Source organism: Triticum aestivum, chromosome 4B (genome assembly GCF_018294505.1).
Source record: "Triticum aestivum cultivar Chinese Spring chromosome 4B, IWGSC CS RefSeq v2.1, whole genome shotgun sequence".
NCBI lineage: Eukaryota > Viridiplantae > Streptophyta > Magnoliopsida > Poales > Poaceae > Triticum > Triticum aestivum.
Window position 1 is genome coordinate 381,241,425 of NC_057804.1, and position 19,912 is coordinate 381,261,336.

At 48.0% G+C, this 19,912-nt stretch overlaps 1 protein-coding gene and 1 long non-coding RNA gene across 3 annotated transcripts in view; both read left to right on the forward strand.

Moving 5' to 3' along the window:
- The window catches only part of LOC123090113 (uncharacterized), a 73,997-nt gene extending 58,825 nt beyond the window's left edge, over positions 1 to 15,172 (forward strand). The window contains exons 2-4 of the mRNA XM_044511564.1: positions 13,806 to 13,860; positions 13,946 to 14,251; positions 14,326 to 15,172. Of these exons, the coding sequence (XP_044367499.1) occupies positions 13,806 to 13,860; positions 13,946 to 14,251; positions 14,326 to 15,172 (1,208 nt within the window). The remainder of the gene's footprint in view (positions 1 to 13,805; positions 13,861 to 13,945; positions 14,252 to 14,325) is intronic.
- A 104-nt stretch (positions 15,173 to 15,276) lies between these two features.
- On the forward strand, positions 15,277 to 19,122 carry LOC123094855 (uncharacterized). Of its 2 annotated transcripts, XR_006446010.1 has the most exons (11): positions 15,277 to 15,467; positions 15,590 to 15,713; positions 15,926 to 16,179; positions 16,270 to 16,470; positions 16,567 to 16,651; positions 16,744 to 16,828; positions 16,937 to 17,296; positions 17,380 to 17,586; positions 17,658 to 17,907; positions 17,987 to 18,032; positions 18,843 to 19,122. It is a non-coding gene; the product is annotated as an uncharacterized lncRNA (long non-coding RNA). The 2 variants fall into 2 exon arrangements; XR_006446009.1 differs by having other exon boundaries at positions 16,937 to 17,586.
- The last annotated feature ends 790 nt before the right edge of the window (positions 19,123 to 19,912 follow it).

Below are 19,912 nucleotides of genomic sequence, written 5' to 3' on the forward strand. Positions count from 1 at the left end.
AGTTGACACTCTTCCAAATCCACTTTCGTATTCATCACAGTAAAATTCAACATCCTCCAAAATAGTGGGATCACTACTTCCTAAAGTTGACACTCTTCCAAACCCACTTTCATCAATATAATCATCATAGGTAAGAGGCATGCTATCATCATAACAACTTTGCATATCAAAACTTGGGATGCTAAAAATATCATCTTCATTAAGCGTAGCATCCCCAAGCTTATGACAAACAAACATAGCTTCCCCAAGCTTGGGCCTTTTCAAATCATAAGCATAATCACTCTCATCATTAAAAATATGGATAGCACCAATAGTATAGCAATTATCATCATCACAACGAGTAGTAGGAGCAACATCTTTTGGGAGGGATACCTTTTTACCTTTGTTGCTCCTTCTTTTCTTTTTATTCTTCACAATATGTGTGGGTTCAACCTTCTTCTTTGAGCTCTTTATTAATGAGATTGGTTGAATAGAAAGCTCCTCCTCGACCTGATTCATCATAAGAAATAATAGGAGGATATTGGGACGTCTCTTCCCTTTCATTAGTATTCTCTTCATCTTCTATTTGCTTTCTTTTCTTTATGTAATTGGCAATATAAGGATTTTAAATGCAATTCACCGCACAATACAAATAAATCTTTTCTAGATCAAAATCAATAAATCTATCAAGACTAACTTTTGGAATATCCTCAGTTATACGTTTCATTTCTTCAGACCCCAAAAGAAGACTAAGCTCTTTATGATGCTCAAGGGTAATCAAGCTATCACAATTTTTGGCCACGATTTGATCATGAAACAATTTGCATTGGAGATTTAAATGACCACGTTCATTGCAAAGTTCACAAGGAGCGCGGAAAATATTGAATTTTTTTAGCACAAACATCAAGACTTTCTTGCAAACCTTTAGTTTCTTAATACTTATGCCTCTTGCAATATCTATTTTCCCTATTTGGTGTATCTATGCAAACCCAATGCTCTCCACAAAAATTGACATGCTTATAGGAGACATTTTCATCATAACTAGTGCAATCATCATTAGTACTATGGATATTCAAGGAGTTCATACTAACAACATTGCAATCATGCTCATCATTCAAAGATCTAGTACCAAACATTCTAATGCATTTTTCTTCTAGCACTTGAGCACAATTTTCCTTCTCATCATACTCACGAAAGATATTAAAAATACGAAGCGTATGAGACAAACTCAACTCCATTTTTTTGTAGTTTTCTTTTATAAACTAAACTAGTGATAAAACAAGAAACAAAAAGATTCTATTGCAAGATCTAAAGATATACCTTCAAGCACTCACCTCCCCAGCAACGGCGCTAGAAAAGAGCTTGATGTCTACTACACAACCTTCTTCTTGTAGACATTGTTGGGCCTGCAAGTGCACAGGTTTGTAGGATAGTAGCAAATTTCCCTCAAGTGAATGACCTAAGGTTTATCAATCCGTAGGAGGCGTAGGATGAAGATGGTCTCTCTCAAACAACCCTGCAACCAAATAACAAAGAGTCTCTTGTGGCCCCAACACACCCAATACAATGGTAAATTGTATAGGTGCACTAGTTCGGCGAAGAGATGGTGATACAAGTGCAATATGGATAGTAGATATAGGTTTTTGTAATCTGGAAATATAAAAACAGCAAGGTAACTAATGATAAAAGTGAGCGTAAACGGTATTGAAATGGTAGGAAACAAGGCCTAGGGTTCATACTTTCACTAGTGCAAGTTCTCTCAACAATAATAACATAGATAGATCATATAACAGTCCCTCAACATGCAACAAAGAGTCACTCCAAAGGCACTAATAGCGGAGAACAAACGGAGAGATTATGGTAGCGTACGAAACCACCTAAAAGTTATTCTTTCGGATCAATCTATTCAAGAGTTCGTACTGGAATAACACCTTAAGACACAAATCAACCAAAACCCTAATGTCACCTAGATACTCCATTGTCACCTCAAGTACCCGTGGGCATGATTATACGATATGCATCACACAATCTCAGATTCATCTATTCAACCAATACAAAGTACTTTAAAGAGTGCCCCAAAGTTTCTACCGGAGAGCCATGACGAAAACCTGTGCCAACCCCTATGCATAGGTTCATGGGCGGACGCAAGTTGATCACCAAGACATACATCAAGTGTTCTCAAACTTTAGTAATCATCGTGGAGCCCAGGACAACATCATCGTCAGAGCCTTTGGCAGCCGTAGACCAACTTTAGTCAGGATAAGTGTACTAGATGTTCCCCTTCAAAATGGCCAATTGTTGGCGCCCTTCCCGCTCATTATTTGGGAAGAGGCCCAGGGCCTCCCTCTATAAATAGAGCTAGCCACCACAGGGCAAAGGGACGGATCGATCGGACGAGGATCCAGATTGCGCATAGACTAGAGAGAAGCGACTGAACTCACCCAAGCAGTTCATCGCACCAGCTCAAGACCAGCCCCTCGCGAGGCTGTTCTCCCCTTGTATTGTTCATCATCAGCCCCTGAGGCAATCCACAAAACCACACACTGGAGTAGGGTATTACACCACAATGGTGGCCTGAACCAGTATAAATCTCGTGTCCCTTGTGTGTTCTTCTTTCTAGCCAAGATTCCTTGCGAAGCTTTGAGACGCGAGTTGGTAGGGGAAAGATCTTCGTGTGCACCCCAGAGTTCGAACCTCAAGGGTCTACTGGAACCCGAAATCCGACATTTGGCGCGCCAGGTAGGGGTGCGCCGGAATCTTTCTTCCGTTGTTCGCGTGTGATCTTCCATTGTATCCATGGCTGACGCTCGTCGGGCTCCCGCCGAGCGTCGGGCTGCTCTCGCCACCCGCATCGCCCAGACGGCGCCCGTCGGCGGACGCCCCCGTCGTTCCCCGTCGCCTGCCGCCAACGCCGCCACCGGCCCGGCGGGGAACGAGCAGCAGGCCTCGTCCCTGCATCCTTCGGTGCGGCGGGAATGCCGCACTGCCACCCCGTCATTGACTCCAGTCGGGTCATCATCCCACGCCCGTCGCGCCCCCACGGACGCACACACTACGCTGCTCCTCGCGCGTGAGCTCCTGCACTACCGTCCCGTCAACGACCTCTATGAGGACTGGCTCGCCCGCATCACCGAGCTTGTCAGCGCCGCAGGGGGCTCTCCTATGCCATCTCTCTCGCTGCCTAGCCCTCCATCCTACGCAGGAGGCGTGGATCAAGAAGTGCCTCCGCCACCTCCTCCCCAAGAAGGCGCCTTGGCTCCAAGGCGCGCGGCCCCAGGACGAGACCCACCGCGTCCGGCGCCTGCGCGACAAGAAAGGAGCTGCCAAGAAATCCCTCGCCCCCAAGAAGGTGCCCGCGTGCTCCCAGCACCGGTGCACCATGACTGCATCCCTGCGCCACCACGTCAAGACCCCGCGCTACTCCAAGCGGCGGCGCGTGGGAATTTCCAGGAGCAAGTCCAGCACCAGCAAAGGGCTCCGGTGGCCACCGCAGGCTGCCGCGCCTTCAACCCCGAGCTACGCAGTGTCGCATGGCCAGGCAAGTTCAAGCCTGACCTGCCCCCTCGCTACAACGGCACTGCAGACCCCGCGGAGTTCCTACAGTTCTACGAGCTGGGCATCGAAGCCGCCAACGGGGACAAAAAGGTCATGGCGAACTAGTTTCCCATGGTGTTCAAGGACGGTGCCCGCACCTGGCTCCTGAACCTGGCTCCTGGGACGAGATGCGCACTCGCTTCATCGCCAACTTCCAAGGCACTCGCAACCGGCCCCCGGCCATGAGTGACCTGCACCGCATCAAGCAACAACCAGGAGAGACCCTGCAGAAGTACATCTAGCGCTTCAACAACGCCCGCCTCAAGATCCCCAGGGTGACTGAGGAAGCCATCATCTGAGCCTTCTCCGATGGCGTGCGTGACATCAAGATGAAAGAGGAGCTAGCAATCCACGAAGACCTGTGCACATACCTGGAGCTGTTCAACTTGGCGACCAAGTGCGCCAGGGCTGAGGAAGGGCGCCTCTCCCTCCTCGAGCTTCCAGCTGCCGATCCAGAAGAGAAGAAGCCCAAGGTCAAGGACGTGAAGCGTAAGGGAGCTGCTGTGCTCGCAGCAGAGCCAGACACCAAGCGAGGCAGGGATCAGCCTGAGTCATCCAAGGGTAGCCGGTACTGCGTTTACCACGACCTCCACACCCACAACACCAACGAATGCCAAGAGCTCAGGGCCGTACGAGATGGGCGTATCGGCCGACGCCTCGAGCGTAACGATCGGGGCTATGGACGAGGAGGAGGAAGATGTGGAGGACGATGGGAAGACCATGGCCCTCGCCAGGGATGGCGTGACCGACCTCGCGAGGACCGCTTGCAGGACCAGCCTCGCAAGGGAGGTTGGAGGGATCAGCCTCGTGAGTATCGCCCGCAAGGCAATGCAGGCCGCCCTCCTCTGCCACCACCACCGATGAGGAATGAAGACCATCATCAGGACGAGGGGGCTGGGGGTTTCCAGGAGCTGCGTGCAATCGCTTGCATCCTGGGCGGCGCCCAGGCCCCAGCCTCATAGCGCATCTTCAAGCAGTTTGCTCGCGAGGTGAATGCAATCCTTCCCAAGCTTGAGGCCACGCGCCCTCTCAGCTGGTCTGCATGCGCTATCACGTTCAGCTCAACGGATCAGCTCAAGTGTGCAGCAACGACCGGAGTCCTCCCAATGCTTTGTTCCCCAGTCATCAGCAATGTGCAAGTCACCAGGACCCTCATCAATGGCGGAGCAGGACTCAACGTCCTGTCTGTCAAAACATTCAACAATCTCCAAGTGCCATGTGATTAGCTTCAGCCGACCAAGCCTTTCTCAGGAGTCACTGATGGTTCCACTGTTCCAATAGGGCAGGTTCGCCTTCCAGTCACCTTTGGGCAGCGCAACAACTACCGCACCGAGCTCATTGACTTTGACGTCGCCCACATTCACCTGCCAAACAATGCCATCCTCGGGTACCCAACCCTGGCCAAGTTCATGACAGTGACTCACCATGGCTACAATGTCCTCAAGATGCCAGGAAGCGGAGGAGTCATCACAGTACCTTGTGAGGAAAGGGATGCAGTGTGCTCTCTTGAGCGTGGCTTCCAAGCCGCGGTAATCGAAGATCCAGATCACAGGAGCGGAAGGATTCCCGAGTTGGTCCCTAAGAAGAAGAAAACCTCACCTGGCCCAAGCCATCGGGAGGCGGGTACCTCCGGAGGTGTTGCGTCAGGATCCGCGCCCGTTCACGGGGTGCCACCCTCTGTCGCATAGGAAGGAGCGCCCAGCGCCCTCCTCGGGCAGGGCTCGGAGGCTCTTTCTTGGAGAGCCACCGACTTTGCCAAGGTCACGAGGGAGGCGCTCGGGCACCACTTGGAGGCGTGCTTCAAGGCGCATTTCCCTTAGGAAGGTATGAGGCAAGGAGGGCCAAACCCCCAGGAGTTCATCGCGAGAAACACTCAGGAGCTACAGGAGTCAAGAGTCATGCGCGGCAGCCGCCGCCTACCCGCCGCAGCCCCCCATCCAGGCGAGGATGGCGGGCTGCGCATCTACATCGATGTGCCAGGGCTGAACCGAGCCGCGTCTCAGGAGCGCCTCTGGCCTTCACGCATGGGGCGTTGCAAGGGTCCACCTCACATCTACGTTCGCATGCCTTTCGGCCTCCCGAATGTGGCCGCCGCTCACCAGCGCTTGCTGAGGAGCATTCTGGAGGCTCAGGAGGTCAGGCGTTGCGCAGTCCTGGAAGAGATGGAGATGGTCCTCGAAGATCCACCTGTGCCCCCGGAGCCTCCCGAGGCTCATGGTCCCAGGAGTTCGTGAGGATCGGCTTCCTCACCGCGCGTCGGCCGCTACTTCAGCATCCCTTCATCTTCAACGGTATCAGGTGACATCTTTCAAAGTTCCATTTTTAGCTGGGAGCGCCCACAGGGCTGCATCATTCCCAGGTCGCGTGGGTCCGTCCCTGTGGCATGTATCCGTTTTGCTCACGTTCTCTGCTTACCTTGTTGGGGGTGCCCCTCGGGCTGCATTATCCCCAAGCTGCTTGGGTCTGACCCAGTGGTAGTTGCTTTTTCTGCATCTATCTAAATGGATTTGCTCCTTCATGCTTAACATGCTTGACCTAATCGCCTGCTCGATTGACGCCTACCTTTGGTGCCGCTCGCTCTGGCACGACACTTGCGTACGGGTCCGTCCCTGCAACGCCGCTAAATCTGAGTGGCCGAGCTCTGGCCGCGGCAGCCCCGCAAGGCGCCACCTCACCAGGCCCTTAGTGCCCCAATCACTCCCTCGGAGCGAACAATGGTTGGCTGGCAACTGTAACGACAGGTCTTGTTTCCCCTCGTGATTGGTATGCAGGACCCACTCCAGAAGTAACGCTGGGGACGTTGCGAGCTTTCTCTTCTTCTCTCCGGCATGATCCGCTTGCACGTTAAAAGGGGGGCGCCTGAGCATTGCGACTCATGAGCTATTACTGGCTCTCCAGCCCTCACCCCCTGGCCTTGACCCACGACATCGCGACCTGTCATACCAGCGGCGGCTGGGCTCGCTCGAGGGCCGGGACCTTAGGACGTAGAGCATGAAGGAAAGTGTGGGGAAGAGGGAAGAAGCTCACGAGGACCTAACGCAGCAACACCTCAGCTGCCGCCATGCAGGCCCGACACTTCGCCAAAAACCGCTCCAAACCTACAAGATAAGTCACGCAAAACTGAACCGACTCAGCGCTAAACCCTCGCCTAGTGCAGCTCTGTCACGGCAATGTTGCCTACCTTTCTTGCCCAGCGGAGGCTGCTTGAGCGCTAAAGGGGACCTCCTGAGCATCGCGACTCAGGGGCTTTTACTGGACCTTGGGCCGCTCACCTCCTGGCCTTGACCACGGCATCGTGACCTGGCATACCAGCAATGGCTGAAGCCTGCCTGGGGACCGGGACCTGTCAGCGTAGAGCACCAAGCCCTCGTGAGGATAGAAAGGGGGAGCCGAGCCGGGACATGACAAGCATCTCACATTGATTCATAATAAGGATATAATATTCACAAAAGACATGGCCAGCGCATTACATACCCCCGCAGGGTGGCACTTCGATTCCTCGCAGGGAACAAAAGGAGCTAATCCTAAGGAATGCTAACTACGCGCGCCTCCACAGGAGACACCATCATCAACAGTGGGCAGTCAGGCGCCAGCGCCAACCCCATCCAGATCACTGGCGTCGGCGGCCTGATGCAGCTGCCCTGCTCCGGGCGCGACGCGAGCTCGGGGGCTCGTAGTTGTCGTTGCTCGTCTCCGGAGTCACGCGAAGCTCGGTGGAGTCGCTGGACCCTCCGGCTCCTCCGCTGCTACCTGAGGAGCTGCTGGGGAAGCGGTTGGCAGGCCTGGTCCTCGCCACTCTGGTGCCCCGGCCGCCTTCCTTGGGGCAGCATTCCAGCCGACGTCCTTCCGCGTCGAAGACCTTGAAGAACAACAAGGAGGCGCCATAGTATTCGAGATGGATTACAAGGGAGCCCCCTGTCCGGCAGACCCGGGCGATCTCGCCCCAGCCGCGGGTCAGGAAGACCTTGCCCATGGCAACAACCTCGACCTCCGCCCCGGTCGCAAGGGTGTTGTAGTCGGCGTGCTGCAGCCAGAGCTCCCAAGGCCCCCTCGGCGGGATCTCGAAGGCGAAGGAGGGAGGAAGGCGAATCCAAGATCAAGGAGGCATGGCGGCATGAAGCACAAGCTCGCGAGAGGATCCCTCGGCATGGACTCCAGGGGGAACGACACGCACCGCCGTAACTCGCCGCCGGCGGCGGCGGCACCGTCGGTGTCACTCGACGCCTTCTTCTCCAGGGCCCTCGATTCAGGCGTACAAGGGCAGCGGAAACCCAGGCGGCGGCCGCTCGTACCAGGGCCTCGACGCCTCCTGACGAGTATCCTCATCACGGCGGCAGAGGACTAGCCGCTTCTTCGGCGGAAGCGGGTCGGGACCCTCTCGGGGGGCCTTCCCCTTCTCTTCTGTAGAAAACCGGCGGATAGGCACCATTGGCGTAAGGTGGAGCAAGGGCGAGGAAGAAGAAGAAAAGGAGTAGCAGGAAGGAATGGACTGAAAGGGCTCGTGTCGTTCCGTACTTATAGCCGAAGAAGGCCAACCGTCGGCCACCACGATCGCAGGTAATCATGACCCATTTTTGCATTCAGGGACTTGTCAAGTCATGCGGTTGCCGAGGCATCGTGGGGAAGTGGAGACGCCCACGTCCAATCAAACACCATGCGACGCCCAAGGCCGCAGGCTATTGGGGCCCGCGGCGCTTCGCACTTGCCCCTTCGCTTCTCTGCTAAGCCAAGTCCGGGCGTGCCTTGGGCCCGGGGGCTACTGTCGGCATTTTGGGAATGGGGGTCCCCAGACTTGCCTTCCTGCGGCCTGCAGCGTGGCTCAAGCGAAGGCCCAGTGCAGCCCAGCTTCATCAGTTCAAGCTCAAGACCCTCGCGAGGGGCCAAGCCTCGTGGGGCGGATGACAAGAAGCTTCCTTAGGAGGAGCCTCATCAGGCAGGCTCGCGAGGAGGCGGAGAGATCAAGGCAGGGCACCTCGCGAGGAGCCCGTGACGCAAGCCATGACGATCGAGACCAGGCGGGCGCCGGCCTGTGCAGTGTCCTTGTTTCCCCTTTAGTGCAAAGGGGGCAAGCACAGACCAAGGCATCAGACAAAGGTTGCTATTTCGGTGCAACAAGACCAAGACCAGCAGAGCGGCAGGATGGAGGTCATCGTGGAGCCCAGAACGACGTCATCGTCAGAGCCTTTGGCAGCTGTAGACCAACTTTAGTCAGGATAAGTGTACTAGATGTTCCCCTTCAAAATGGCCAATTGTTGGCGCCCTTCCCGCTCATTATTGGGGAAGAGGCCCAGGGCCTCCCTCTATAAATAGAGCTAGCCACCACAGGGCAAAGGGATGGATCGGTCGGAGGGGGATCCAGATTGCGCATAGAGTAGAGAGAAGCGATTGAACTCACCCAAGCAGTTCATCGCACCAGCTCAAGAACAGCCCCTCGCGAGGCTGTTCTCCCCTTGTATTGTTCATCATCAGCCCCTGAGGCAATCCACCACACCACACACTGGAGTAGGGTATTACACCACAATGGTGGCCTGAACTAGTATAACTCTCATGTCCCTTGTGTGTTCTTCTTTCTAGCCTAGATTCCTTGCGAAGCTTCGGGACGCGAGTTGGTAGGGGAAAGACCTTCGTGCGCACCCCAGAGTTTGAACCTCAAGGGTCTGCCGGAACCCGAAATCCGACACCCAAGGTTTCCCCATCAAAGCATTGGCTAGGAAAAAATTTGGTTGCCCATGATTTGGCTGACATTGGCAAGAAAAATGAACTAGTGTTGGCTAGAGTTCATTGGCATGCCAAAAAATGGCAACCATCCAAACAAAGACCAATCTTTGGGTCATGACCAACATTTTTGTAAGGTGCACTTTGGCCACAATCCAAACACACCCCAACACCCGGCTCGTCGAGGATGCACGGGGCGCAGTGACGCCTCCGTGGAGTGGTGTAGCGCGGCCAACTGCATCCCCAGGAACTGGGACCATGCTGGGTCATTTTTCTTTTTCAATGACATGCGGGGATCGCATGTGAGCAAAGGGCATCTCCAACATTACCATGACCGCAGCTGACTACCCTGGCACAACGAAAACCCTCGTCCCTCGTGCCGTCGTGCGGTGCATTCCCAACCGGCGCCAGCTTCCCGCATTCATGCCCTCCATCCGTATGCCGTCGTTAAGAGGCTCGGTGCCCTAGGAACCAACTCTGGTGACTTAATGATGCACCTGGATGCTTGGCCTCACCGGAATGCGTTACTTAAAGCGGCAACGCCCAGCTAACCTCCACACCATAGCGCATCGTCCTCCTACCTGGCACCACATCCGCCATGACCGCAAGCGCGAACGCTCTGTGGGAGAGCTTGTCTTCTGGGATGAAGCTCGAGGTCACCACCCTCGCTCAAGTCGTCTCTCACGATGCAATAGCAGCGTAGCCAGACGCGGACGCAACCGCACAGGAGGTGGCCGCGCTGGCGGCCGACGACGGGAGCACCGTCAGCCACGCATCCTACTTGCCACCGTCCAACGTCCAGCACCGCCGAGGTCGGGGACTCCTCCAAGGATGAGTAGGGCATGGGAGGCGGCAGGGCATGGTGTGCAAACTGGCTGATCTGTATCCCGTGTTCTACTCTTCCTCGCCTGAGACCGCACCCTCACTTCACGGGTCTTGAACCCCGCCCCCGTACATAGCACTACACCACGACACTGCAAAGACGGCATGCGTCTGTTGGTAGAAGTCAGAATGGCCGACACTTTTTTTGTCACAAACTATGCCGAGACACAGTATGTTGCTGTTATATAGCCTCATGACACATTTTCTGTCGCCAAATCACCACCTGATCACCGATGCATTTTCCGTCGGAATATATGGACTTTAGTGATACTTTGTCTATCGCCGATTCATGGGGACACAGTAAGTGTCGGCGTTGTTTGCTTCGGCCCGCACCAAAAAATATGGCGCGGAAAGAGAGCCATGCGCGCGCCATGTGAAACATCCGAGCCAGACTAGAGAAGAAAAAAAAGAAAAAAGACATAACCAAATATCCCCTCGATCGATCCCCAATCCTACCCTTTCTCTCGTTCCCCCCGACCTAACCTAGCGCCGCCGCCGCCTCCCCGACCTGGACGCCGCCGCCCGTCCCCAACCTACACGCCGCCGCCCGTCCCCTGACTGCCCCCTTCCCCCCTGCCCGTCCTCTGACTCCCCGCCCCCTCGCGCCACATCCGCCCGTCCTCTGACCCCCCGCCCCCTCGCGCCACATCCGCCCGTCCTCTGACCACCCAGGCCGTCCTCTGACCCCCCCGCCCCACATCCGCCCAGGAACTACAGCTCCGTCTGCCGCGCCGAGGAGAAGCAGCGTCGTCCGCCGCGGCAGCTCTAAGGAGCAGCTGCGCTGTCCCCCACATCCGCCCAGGAGCTGCAGCTTCGTCCGCCGCGCCGAGGAGCAGTAGCGCCGTCCCCCACATCCGGCCAGGAGCTACAGCACCGTCCGCTGCGGCGAGGAGAAGCAGCACCTACCACTGGCAAGGAGAAGCAGAAGGTTCAGACGCGAGGATCCACCGTTGTTCTTCCTCAACGGGTCACCTCTGTTCGGGCTGATTACTTTCCTCCGCCCCGCCTACAGATTAAAGAGGTACTTTCTGTAGTTCACATTGTCACTAATGGCCTGATTGAAGAATGCTTGTGTGATAGACCTGATTGGATGACCTTCTTGATATTCTTTCAGTTTCAGTTTTTTGTTGTTCATTTTGTATTTCAAGTAGATGCAGATTTGGTTGTGTGAACCCTACTTAGTGTGATCTATTTTGATCAAGTAGTTGCAGATACATCTCTCTTGCATTAACATGATTATGTGCATATGTAACCTGTTTTAGAAGCTCAATGCCCCTATTTTAAGTTTATGTCTATTTGATATGTATGTTCATACGGAATGCCAATTTTTGCAGCAACATCGATACTCTGAGTGTATATTTCACTTAGTAGTTTGTGAATTACTTGTGAAGGTGAAGCCACCATGGACAAAAGGTGGATGGATGAACCTAGGTACAACACAAAAAATTTAGCGGTTATAGGGTACTAAGCAATTATTTAGCTACATCTGATCTGATGCATATGCATATTTATATAACATGTAGGCACACAAAGGTGTATTTGGAAGGGGTGGAAAAATTCTTAAGCTTTGCATTTAGTAATTCATCCGGAAACAAAATATTATGTCCTTGTAAGAACTGTTCAAACTCATTTTGGCATGAAGAAAGAGAGGGCGTGAGCATCTGGTATGTGATGGGTTTCTCCGAGGGTATAAAACTTGGATTTTTCATGGAGAATCTAGTTCTTCTTTCTTGAATGTTCCTGACGCTCATGAGAATGAGGTTGAGGAGGAGTCACCTGAAGAGGATGAAATTTCTGATTTGCTTCGAGACTTATGGGGCGGTTTAGATAAGGAGGGGGATTTCGAAGATGATGCAGTTTCTGAGCAGACTGATGCATATGTAGAAGCTCTTCAAAAGTTGAAAAATGACTCTAGTCAAGAGTTATATCCTGGGTGTAAGAAGTTCTCAAAACTACGTTTCATAATTAGACTACTTCATGTCAAATTGCTTGGTGGATGGTCAGATAAAAGTTTTAACCTGTTACAAGATCTACTTAATGATGCTTTTCCTGAAGGGTCCTCACTAGCCAAGAACTATAATGAAGCTAAGAAATTGGTGAAATGCCTAGGACTTGGATATGTTAGTATTCATGCATGTGAACATGATTGCATCCTCTTCTGGAAAAACCATGCTAAGGCTGATGTTTGTCCAATATGCAACACATCATGATGGAAATCTGAAAAGAAGAGTCTAGATGGAAAACGTGTCCACAAGGTACCTAGGAAGGTTCTCCGTTATTTTCCAATAAAGAAAAGGCTGCAAAGGTTGTTTATGTGTTCCAAAACAGCAGCTCCCGCTAGATGGCATGATGAAGAGCGTACAAAAGATGGTTTGAGCAGGCATCCAGCTGATTCTGCTCAATGGAAGTAATTTGATGAGTTGCATGAGGACTTTGCTAAGCACAGCCGCCATTTTAGGCTTGGATATGGAGCAAATGGTTTTAATCCTTTTAGATCCAATAATGTGAATTATAGTGTTTAGCTTGTTATCTTGATTCCTTATAACTTCCCTCCTTGGATGTGCATGAAGCAATCAAATTTTTTTCTCACATTGTTGATTCCTGGTAAACATGCTCCTGGTAGTGATATGGATGTTTATCTAGAGCCATTAATTGATGATATGGTAGATATGTTTCTTCATGGTGTCAGAACATACGATGCTTCAAAAGAATGGTTGTACCACCTCTGGTGAAGGAGCTTGTCCTGAATGTCATTCTAACACATGTTCTCTTAGGCTGAATAATGGTAGCAAGACATGCTACATGGGGCATCGCAGGTTCTTACATGAAGACCATCCCTTTAGGTCCAATACCCATTCTTTTGATGGCATTGCTGAGCATAGGCCAGTGCCAATTCCTCTCTCTGGATCAGAAATTGTTACTCAGACGGAAGATATGCATACAGTTTTTGGGAAGGATCCTTCCGAGAAGAAGAAAACCAAGAGAAAGCGCAATGATGATGAGCCGTTAATAGTTTGGAAAAGGAAGTCTATTTTTTCAGGCTACCATATTGGGAGAGCTTGTTGCTGCGTCACAACTTAGACGTCATGCACATAGAAAAAAATGTATGTGAGAACATAATCAACACATTGTTGTGCATTGATGGGAAATCTAAGGATAATCTGAACTCTCGCTTGGACCTTCAAGCTCTAAACATTAGAAGTGACCTTCATCCTGTTGAACATGAAGTAGAAGATAAATTTTACTTACCTCCAGCACCTTATGAAATGAATGTTGGCCAACTGAGGTTATTTTGTGGAGTATTTAAAGGAGCTAGGTTCCCTTACGGGTTAGCAGCTGATATACGTGGTAATGTGCATGTCAAGGAAAGAAAAATAATTGGGCTAAAGAGCCATGACAACCACATCTTGATGCAACATTTGCTACCACTTGCTGTGAGAAGGCTATTGCCCAAAAAAGTTAGTGCAACACTGATTCGTGCTAGCAATTTTTTCAAGCAGATTTACTCACATGTTATTTCTGTTAGTGATATGGAAAAACTAGAGGCTGAAATAGCTGAGACCTTGAGCATTCTTGAGACTATATTCCCCCATCCTTTTTTGATATCATGGTACACTTGATGGTGCATCTTCCAGCCCAAGCAAAAATAGCTGGTCCAGTGCATTTTTGCAACATGTTTCCTATAGAAAGGTAATGGTCACTGACCACTTTTGTAGCAGCAATAGTATGCTTCTGCAAATAGACATTGTCATTTGATTTGTTTATCTCGTTGTAGGTATTTGTGCCGGTGTAAGGGCTTTGTTCATACTAGAAGTCATCCAGAGGGATCTATTGCCGAGAGCTATTTATTTGATGAGACTCTTACGTACTGTTCTCGGCATATAAAGGGCGAAACTCAGTTTACTCGACAAATTAGAAATGATCAAGGTTTGGGTATGGAAACTAGTAGTACCACACCTTTCTTCAGCAACCTTGGTCGAGGATTAGTTGGCAAGCATTCTGTGTTATTGGACAATAAGACTTGGATTCAAGCTCATAGATATGTCTTGTTCAACTATGACCACATAGAACCTTATTTGAAGTAAGCTGTCCATTTTTTGTTTTGCAATTTGCATTTTATTTATGCTTGTTGTTGAAGTGATGAATACTTTGCAGCAAGCATAAGGAATATCTTTCCTCAATTGGTCTTCAAAATAATCGACAAATTAGTCGTGTCCAGCATGAGTCCTTCCATGAGTGGTTTAAGAAGCATGTAAGTGGTCACACGTCTCTCTTTTCTTGTGATGTATATATATGTAGCGAGTTCCATCCAATTTTAAAAACACTATATTCACAGGTGGAAGAAATGGGTGACAAAGTGTTAGAGGAGATAAGTATTTTAGCTCAGGGGCCATTCAAAGTTGCACAACAGTTTAGTAGCTATACTAGAAATGGGTTACATTTTCATACGCAGTCCTATGATGATGGTAGGCCAGTGCAAAATAGTGGTGTAGCTCTAGTTGCACAGACTACACGTTATGAAAAAGGAAACGCTGATAATATGATAATAGGAAACCAAACATTTTATGGCATCATAAAGGAAATTCTTGAGTTGAACTATGAAAATAAAGGAAAAATAGTTCTCTTCAAATGTGATTGGGTTGACAACCGCAGGAAAGACAAGTGGGTAAAAGTTGATCGCCTTGGGGTAACTTCTATGAATTTCAAACATTTGGTCAATACTGGTGAAAATATATCAGATGAGCCTTTTGTTTTAGCATCACAAGAAACTCAAGTTTTCTATGTTGAAGACCCAATTGATGATGAATGGGTTACTGTTAGCCACTACAATCCATGGGGCTCATATGCCATGCATGAAGCTGAAGATGAGGATGTAGAGACCGCTATGCCAATGGTTGATCCACATATCTATTCATGTTTCCATGATGATCTTCAAAGTAATGATTGTGCTAGAACAGACATAGATGGGAGAATTGTGTATGCTAAAAAATTTAGAAAGTAAGGGGCATTTGCATTTTTTGTTGCCTTGTGTTTTAATCTCCTTGCTATGCATATTTATCCAATATTGTCTGTTAAGCATCTTGTTCTAACATTTGTCACTTGCAGGAAAAAAGATGGTAGGAACAAGAGGAGGAAGCGAGGTCCCTCTACTTGATGAAACTACGAGGCTTGCAAATATTGCAGAAAATGAGAGAAAGGTGAGAGCTCTTATAGAACTTAAAAGGAATGAAGCATTAGGAGGAAACAAGAATCCCACTGAGAAAGGTACATCACAACAACCCATGAAAAGGAAAAAGGTACATCACAACAACAATCCCACTTCTCATTGTTTACATTCAATGTACTTCTCATTGTTCACAAGCATTGGATGAAGCATTGTGTACCATATCTTTCACACATATTTATGCTTTTTTCCTAGGCAAATAACTGCACAAGTGAAGTAGCAAATGGAGGGCGTAATCTGTGTTCCCAGTCAAGGTTAAACCATGATGCTGAAGATCCAAATAATGAACCCATAGGACATGGCTTAGATGACATTCAAGGTATTCTAGTGCTTCTCCATCATTCTCATTTCTCACTAAACTTGTTCATTTCCTGCACTAAACTTGTTCATTTCCTGCACACATCAGAGTTATGAGGGCCAATTTGCACTTCAGATTTATGTCTTTATATTTGCATTACAACTTTTTTGAGTGTGACCATGTATTTAGATTTATGACTTCAGATTCTCACTCATTCCTTTTGCATTGTAAAGAAAATGCTTCAGTTGTGACTATACACCAAAAAAAGAAGAGAGGAAGGGGTCCCACCGAATTAAGGAAGATATATGATAGAGACCATCCAAAACAAAAGGTTGAACTAAATGAGTTTGGTCAGCCTGTTGGTAGCAATGGTAAAACATTTGCTAATTTCATTGGAACATTGGTAAGGAAGCAATTGTCGGTGCTAATTGAGGACTGGAGATATGTTTATCCCGAGTTAAAGTTGAAGCTATGGGATGACATAAAGGTAGTTCAGATTGTCAAAATATTTTTTCCTATAGTCTCTATTTTTGCTAGCTGGCTTTCACTAAATGGCTTCTTTTTCATGTGTGTCCAGTCATATTTTGAGGTGGATGAAGTTGCTTTCGATTACTTTATGACCACAGTTGCAAAGAAATGGAGAGAATTTAAGTTAGACCTAAAGGAGAAGTTTGATGCCACATTGACAGATGAGGAACTTATGGAAAGAAGTGATGAAAGAATTCAAAAGTACGATTGGATACAACTTATCGATCAGTGGAGAAAACCAGAATCTGAGGTAAGGCACAAACTGTTTTACTTCGGATAGGAATTGAACTTATTTCATGTTATATCCTAGCTTAACTCACTGTTTGCATCTCTTTTATGCTAGCAGTGCTAGAAACAAACAAAACCGTTCCAATTTGAAATTGCTACATGTAGCTGGCAGCAAGAGTTTTACTCGTGTTGGTCATGATATGGTAAACTCAACTGCTCAAGCACTTCTTTTTGAAAGTGATGTATTAGATCAGTTTTGGTTGTTTTAGTTACTAGTGAAACAAATTGGTTGCAGGCTCAGAAACTTGGGTACTATCCAGGAAGAGACCAAATATTTGTTGAAGACTGGAGTTCCCACCCCACTAGCAGTGCCACTAATTGTAAGTCACATGTCCCATTCATCATCTCTTTTCTGTAATAATATCGTGCATGTGGCTTCATCATCATGGAAATAACTTGAGGTGCCTCATTTTGTTTTATTCTTGTAGAAGAAACTTCAAACTGAAGCTAAACTCCACCCAGAATTGGAGGGAAATTCTATTGAAGAAGGGGATCTGTATGCACATACTTTTGGAGAGAAGGAACCAAGAGGACGTGTCCGTATGTTGGGTACGGGGCCAACTCCACTAAGTGTGGGCGCGCCTGGAACAAAAGCTAAATTGCCAACAAAGCTTGCAATGCAAATACAACTTCGTCGACGTGCTGAACAAGAAGTTTCAACTCTAAAGGAGAGAATGCAAGTAATGGAATGACGCTTCAATGAGATGCAGCACACCATGTTTTCACAAGGAAGTCGCAGTGTTGAAACGGCCACGCCTTCGCCTCCTAATTCTGTCTCTCGACCCGTGGTAGAGTGCTTAGTTATCAACTTCTGTTAAGATACGTGAATCATAGGTACACTAATTCGTTTTGTTTTTGTGTCCCTCCATAGTTCTCACGTATTTTACAGGATGATGACGATGAGGAAGAGGAACATGAGGGTCATCATGATACAGTCCAGGAAGACAAAGGCTTGTTCATCCAGAAGCGTATACCATCTAGCCATAATGTTGCAGCCACACATTTACCACCTAGAAGCCATGTGGCCACTCCAAGCGCCCGTCAAGCCTCTCAAGCCTCTCATGATCAAGAAGACCTTGTAATCATCTCATCTCTTCACTACACATATATCTTGTTGTATTGTGTTTGCCATTCTTCATGTTTCTATAGACGATGCATGACTTAGGTTGGTAGGGATGCCATATTATATCATTTGGTGAGATCTGATCCTGTGGCAAAGGCAATGGTTATCTCAACCAACCAGGACACCATAGTGGGAGGTGAAGTTCTTGGGCTGCAATATTACGAAGTTCTTGTGAATGTTGTATTGAAAAGAGAGGTCGAGCTTGCTCGTGGATATGATGGGATGCAAACAATGGGCGATGCTCACCACATGTCCATTGCATGGCCATCAAATAGGGTAAAAATTTATTATATACATTTTCCTGCCTAGCTAGTGTAAACTATCACAAGATGCTAACTAAATTTTATTTTTGTAGATCAAACCTTGCAGCAAGTCACAGTTGTCGTCGTCGCACAATTCAGGTATTATTCCTGTCAACATCGCCATCTCTATCTAACACTTATAACTGAGAGCAAATAATATATATATAGTTATATACCACTACCAGTACCTCTAGTAGTGTGGATCAACATGTTTTTGCAATTCTATTGTCCAAAGTATTTGATTTTCATTCATCAAGGAGTGGTGCTGGCTGTGCTTGCTAGTGTGCACATGAATTGACTTGTGCTTTTGTCTTCTTTATAGTACATGTACTGGTGCTGGCTGTGTTTCCTTATCCTAAAAGAAAGAGAGAAAGGTTGTCCATGGTCCAGCATGTAGCAGGCTAGCAGCTAGTACAATAGAACCAATTCTCAAAAAAAGCTACAGCGAATCAATTAGAGAAACCACATTTTGGACTGAAAATATCATCTTTTTAGGCTGAAAATATAGAACATCTCTTTTGTTGTACATAACTTGTAGCAGCAGTCAGCATACTATTTTTTATCATTTCTTTTGGACTGAAATATATAGCATTTTGTATAGTATTATGGTCCAGAAAATCATGTCTCTTCCATCCTGACTTCATTTCGTTTCTCAAAAAAAGCTACAGCGAATCAATTAGAGAAAACACATTTTGGACTGAAAATACCATCTTTTTTAGGCTGAAAATATAGAACATCTCTTTTGTTGTACATAACTTGTAGCAGCAGTCAGCATACTATTTTTTATCATTTCTTTTGGACTGAAATATATAGCATTTTGTATAGTATTATGGTCCAGAAAATCATGTCTCTTCCATCCTGACTTCATTTCGTTTCTAAGATTGCTCAAAGATACAAGTTCTTTTGCAGGGACAAATGGGAGAAAGTAGCAAGTACTGAAGTTGATCTAGGATGTTCCGCTGACCGCTTTTGTCCGTAACATGTAACATGGTCGACGCATTTTGTACATATGGAAGTTGATGTCCGCTTGATTAAATACTGGGTATCTTCCATAATATTTTGTAGTAGTCAAGTGATCGAACTATTGATCTCTTGAGAACTTGCTCATCTTATTTTGTAACAGGCCATGACCTGAATGTCGACTTGCGTATTTTCTTAATGGCTGTAGCTAACTTGAGTGAAGAAAACTAGTGAATCTTCTATATATGTTGGATGAATGCGCCGCTGTTATCTTGTGATGAATGGAAGAGTGCATTTGGAATCATTTATATATGATGAATGAATCTGATGAACAGAAGAGTCCAATTGTATTGCATAGTGAACATTAATTGAATATTATGATTTTAATTTCATGTTAATAGGTGCATTTGCATTTATGCTGAAATGTATAACCCTCGCACCAAGTGTGTCGGTAGAGTTGCTGTATGTCAGATTATCTGTTGGTATAACACATTGGCAGATAAACTGTCGGAATGGAAATGGGTGATGCACTATCTGTCAGCACACGTAGTATCAGAAAGACTGTCGGCATTTCTATGGCATCGAACAATCCGTCGGCATAGTGTGGTGACAGAGAAACTGTCGGCATAAAGCTGTCTGTCGCTGTAGAAATGTCTGTCGGCGTAAATATCACCAATACTGGCATACTTTCTGTCGGCATAAATTTATCTGTCGGCAATGTCCTTTCCCGGCAGGACTATAGGCGACAGCTCTCTTCCGTCGCCAAAATTTTGTGCCGACACCAAATGTGTCGCCTTAGGTGACCTATGGTGACAGATTGTCTGACGTTGATTTGAGTGTTGTGGTGTAGTGTAGGGATCGCAGATGGAGGACGTCGGTCGCCGCCATAAAATAGGTTTAGGGTCGGGTTTCTTTTATTTTTCTGTCCTATAAAAGTTTGAAATGTAATGAAAATCTGCCGTGTTTGCATTAATCTCGGCCGATGTATATGAACTTTCACAAGAATATAGTATATTGTA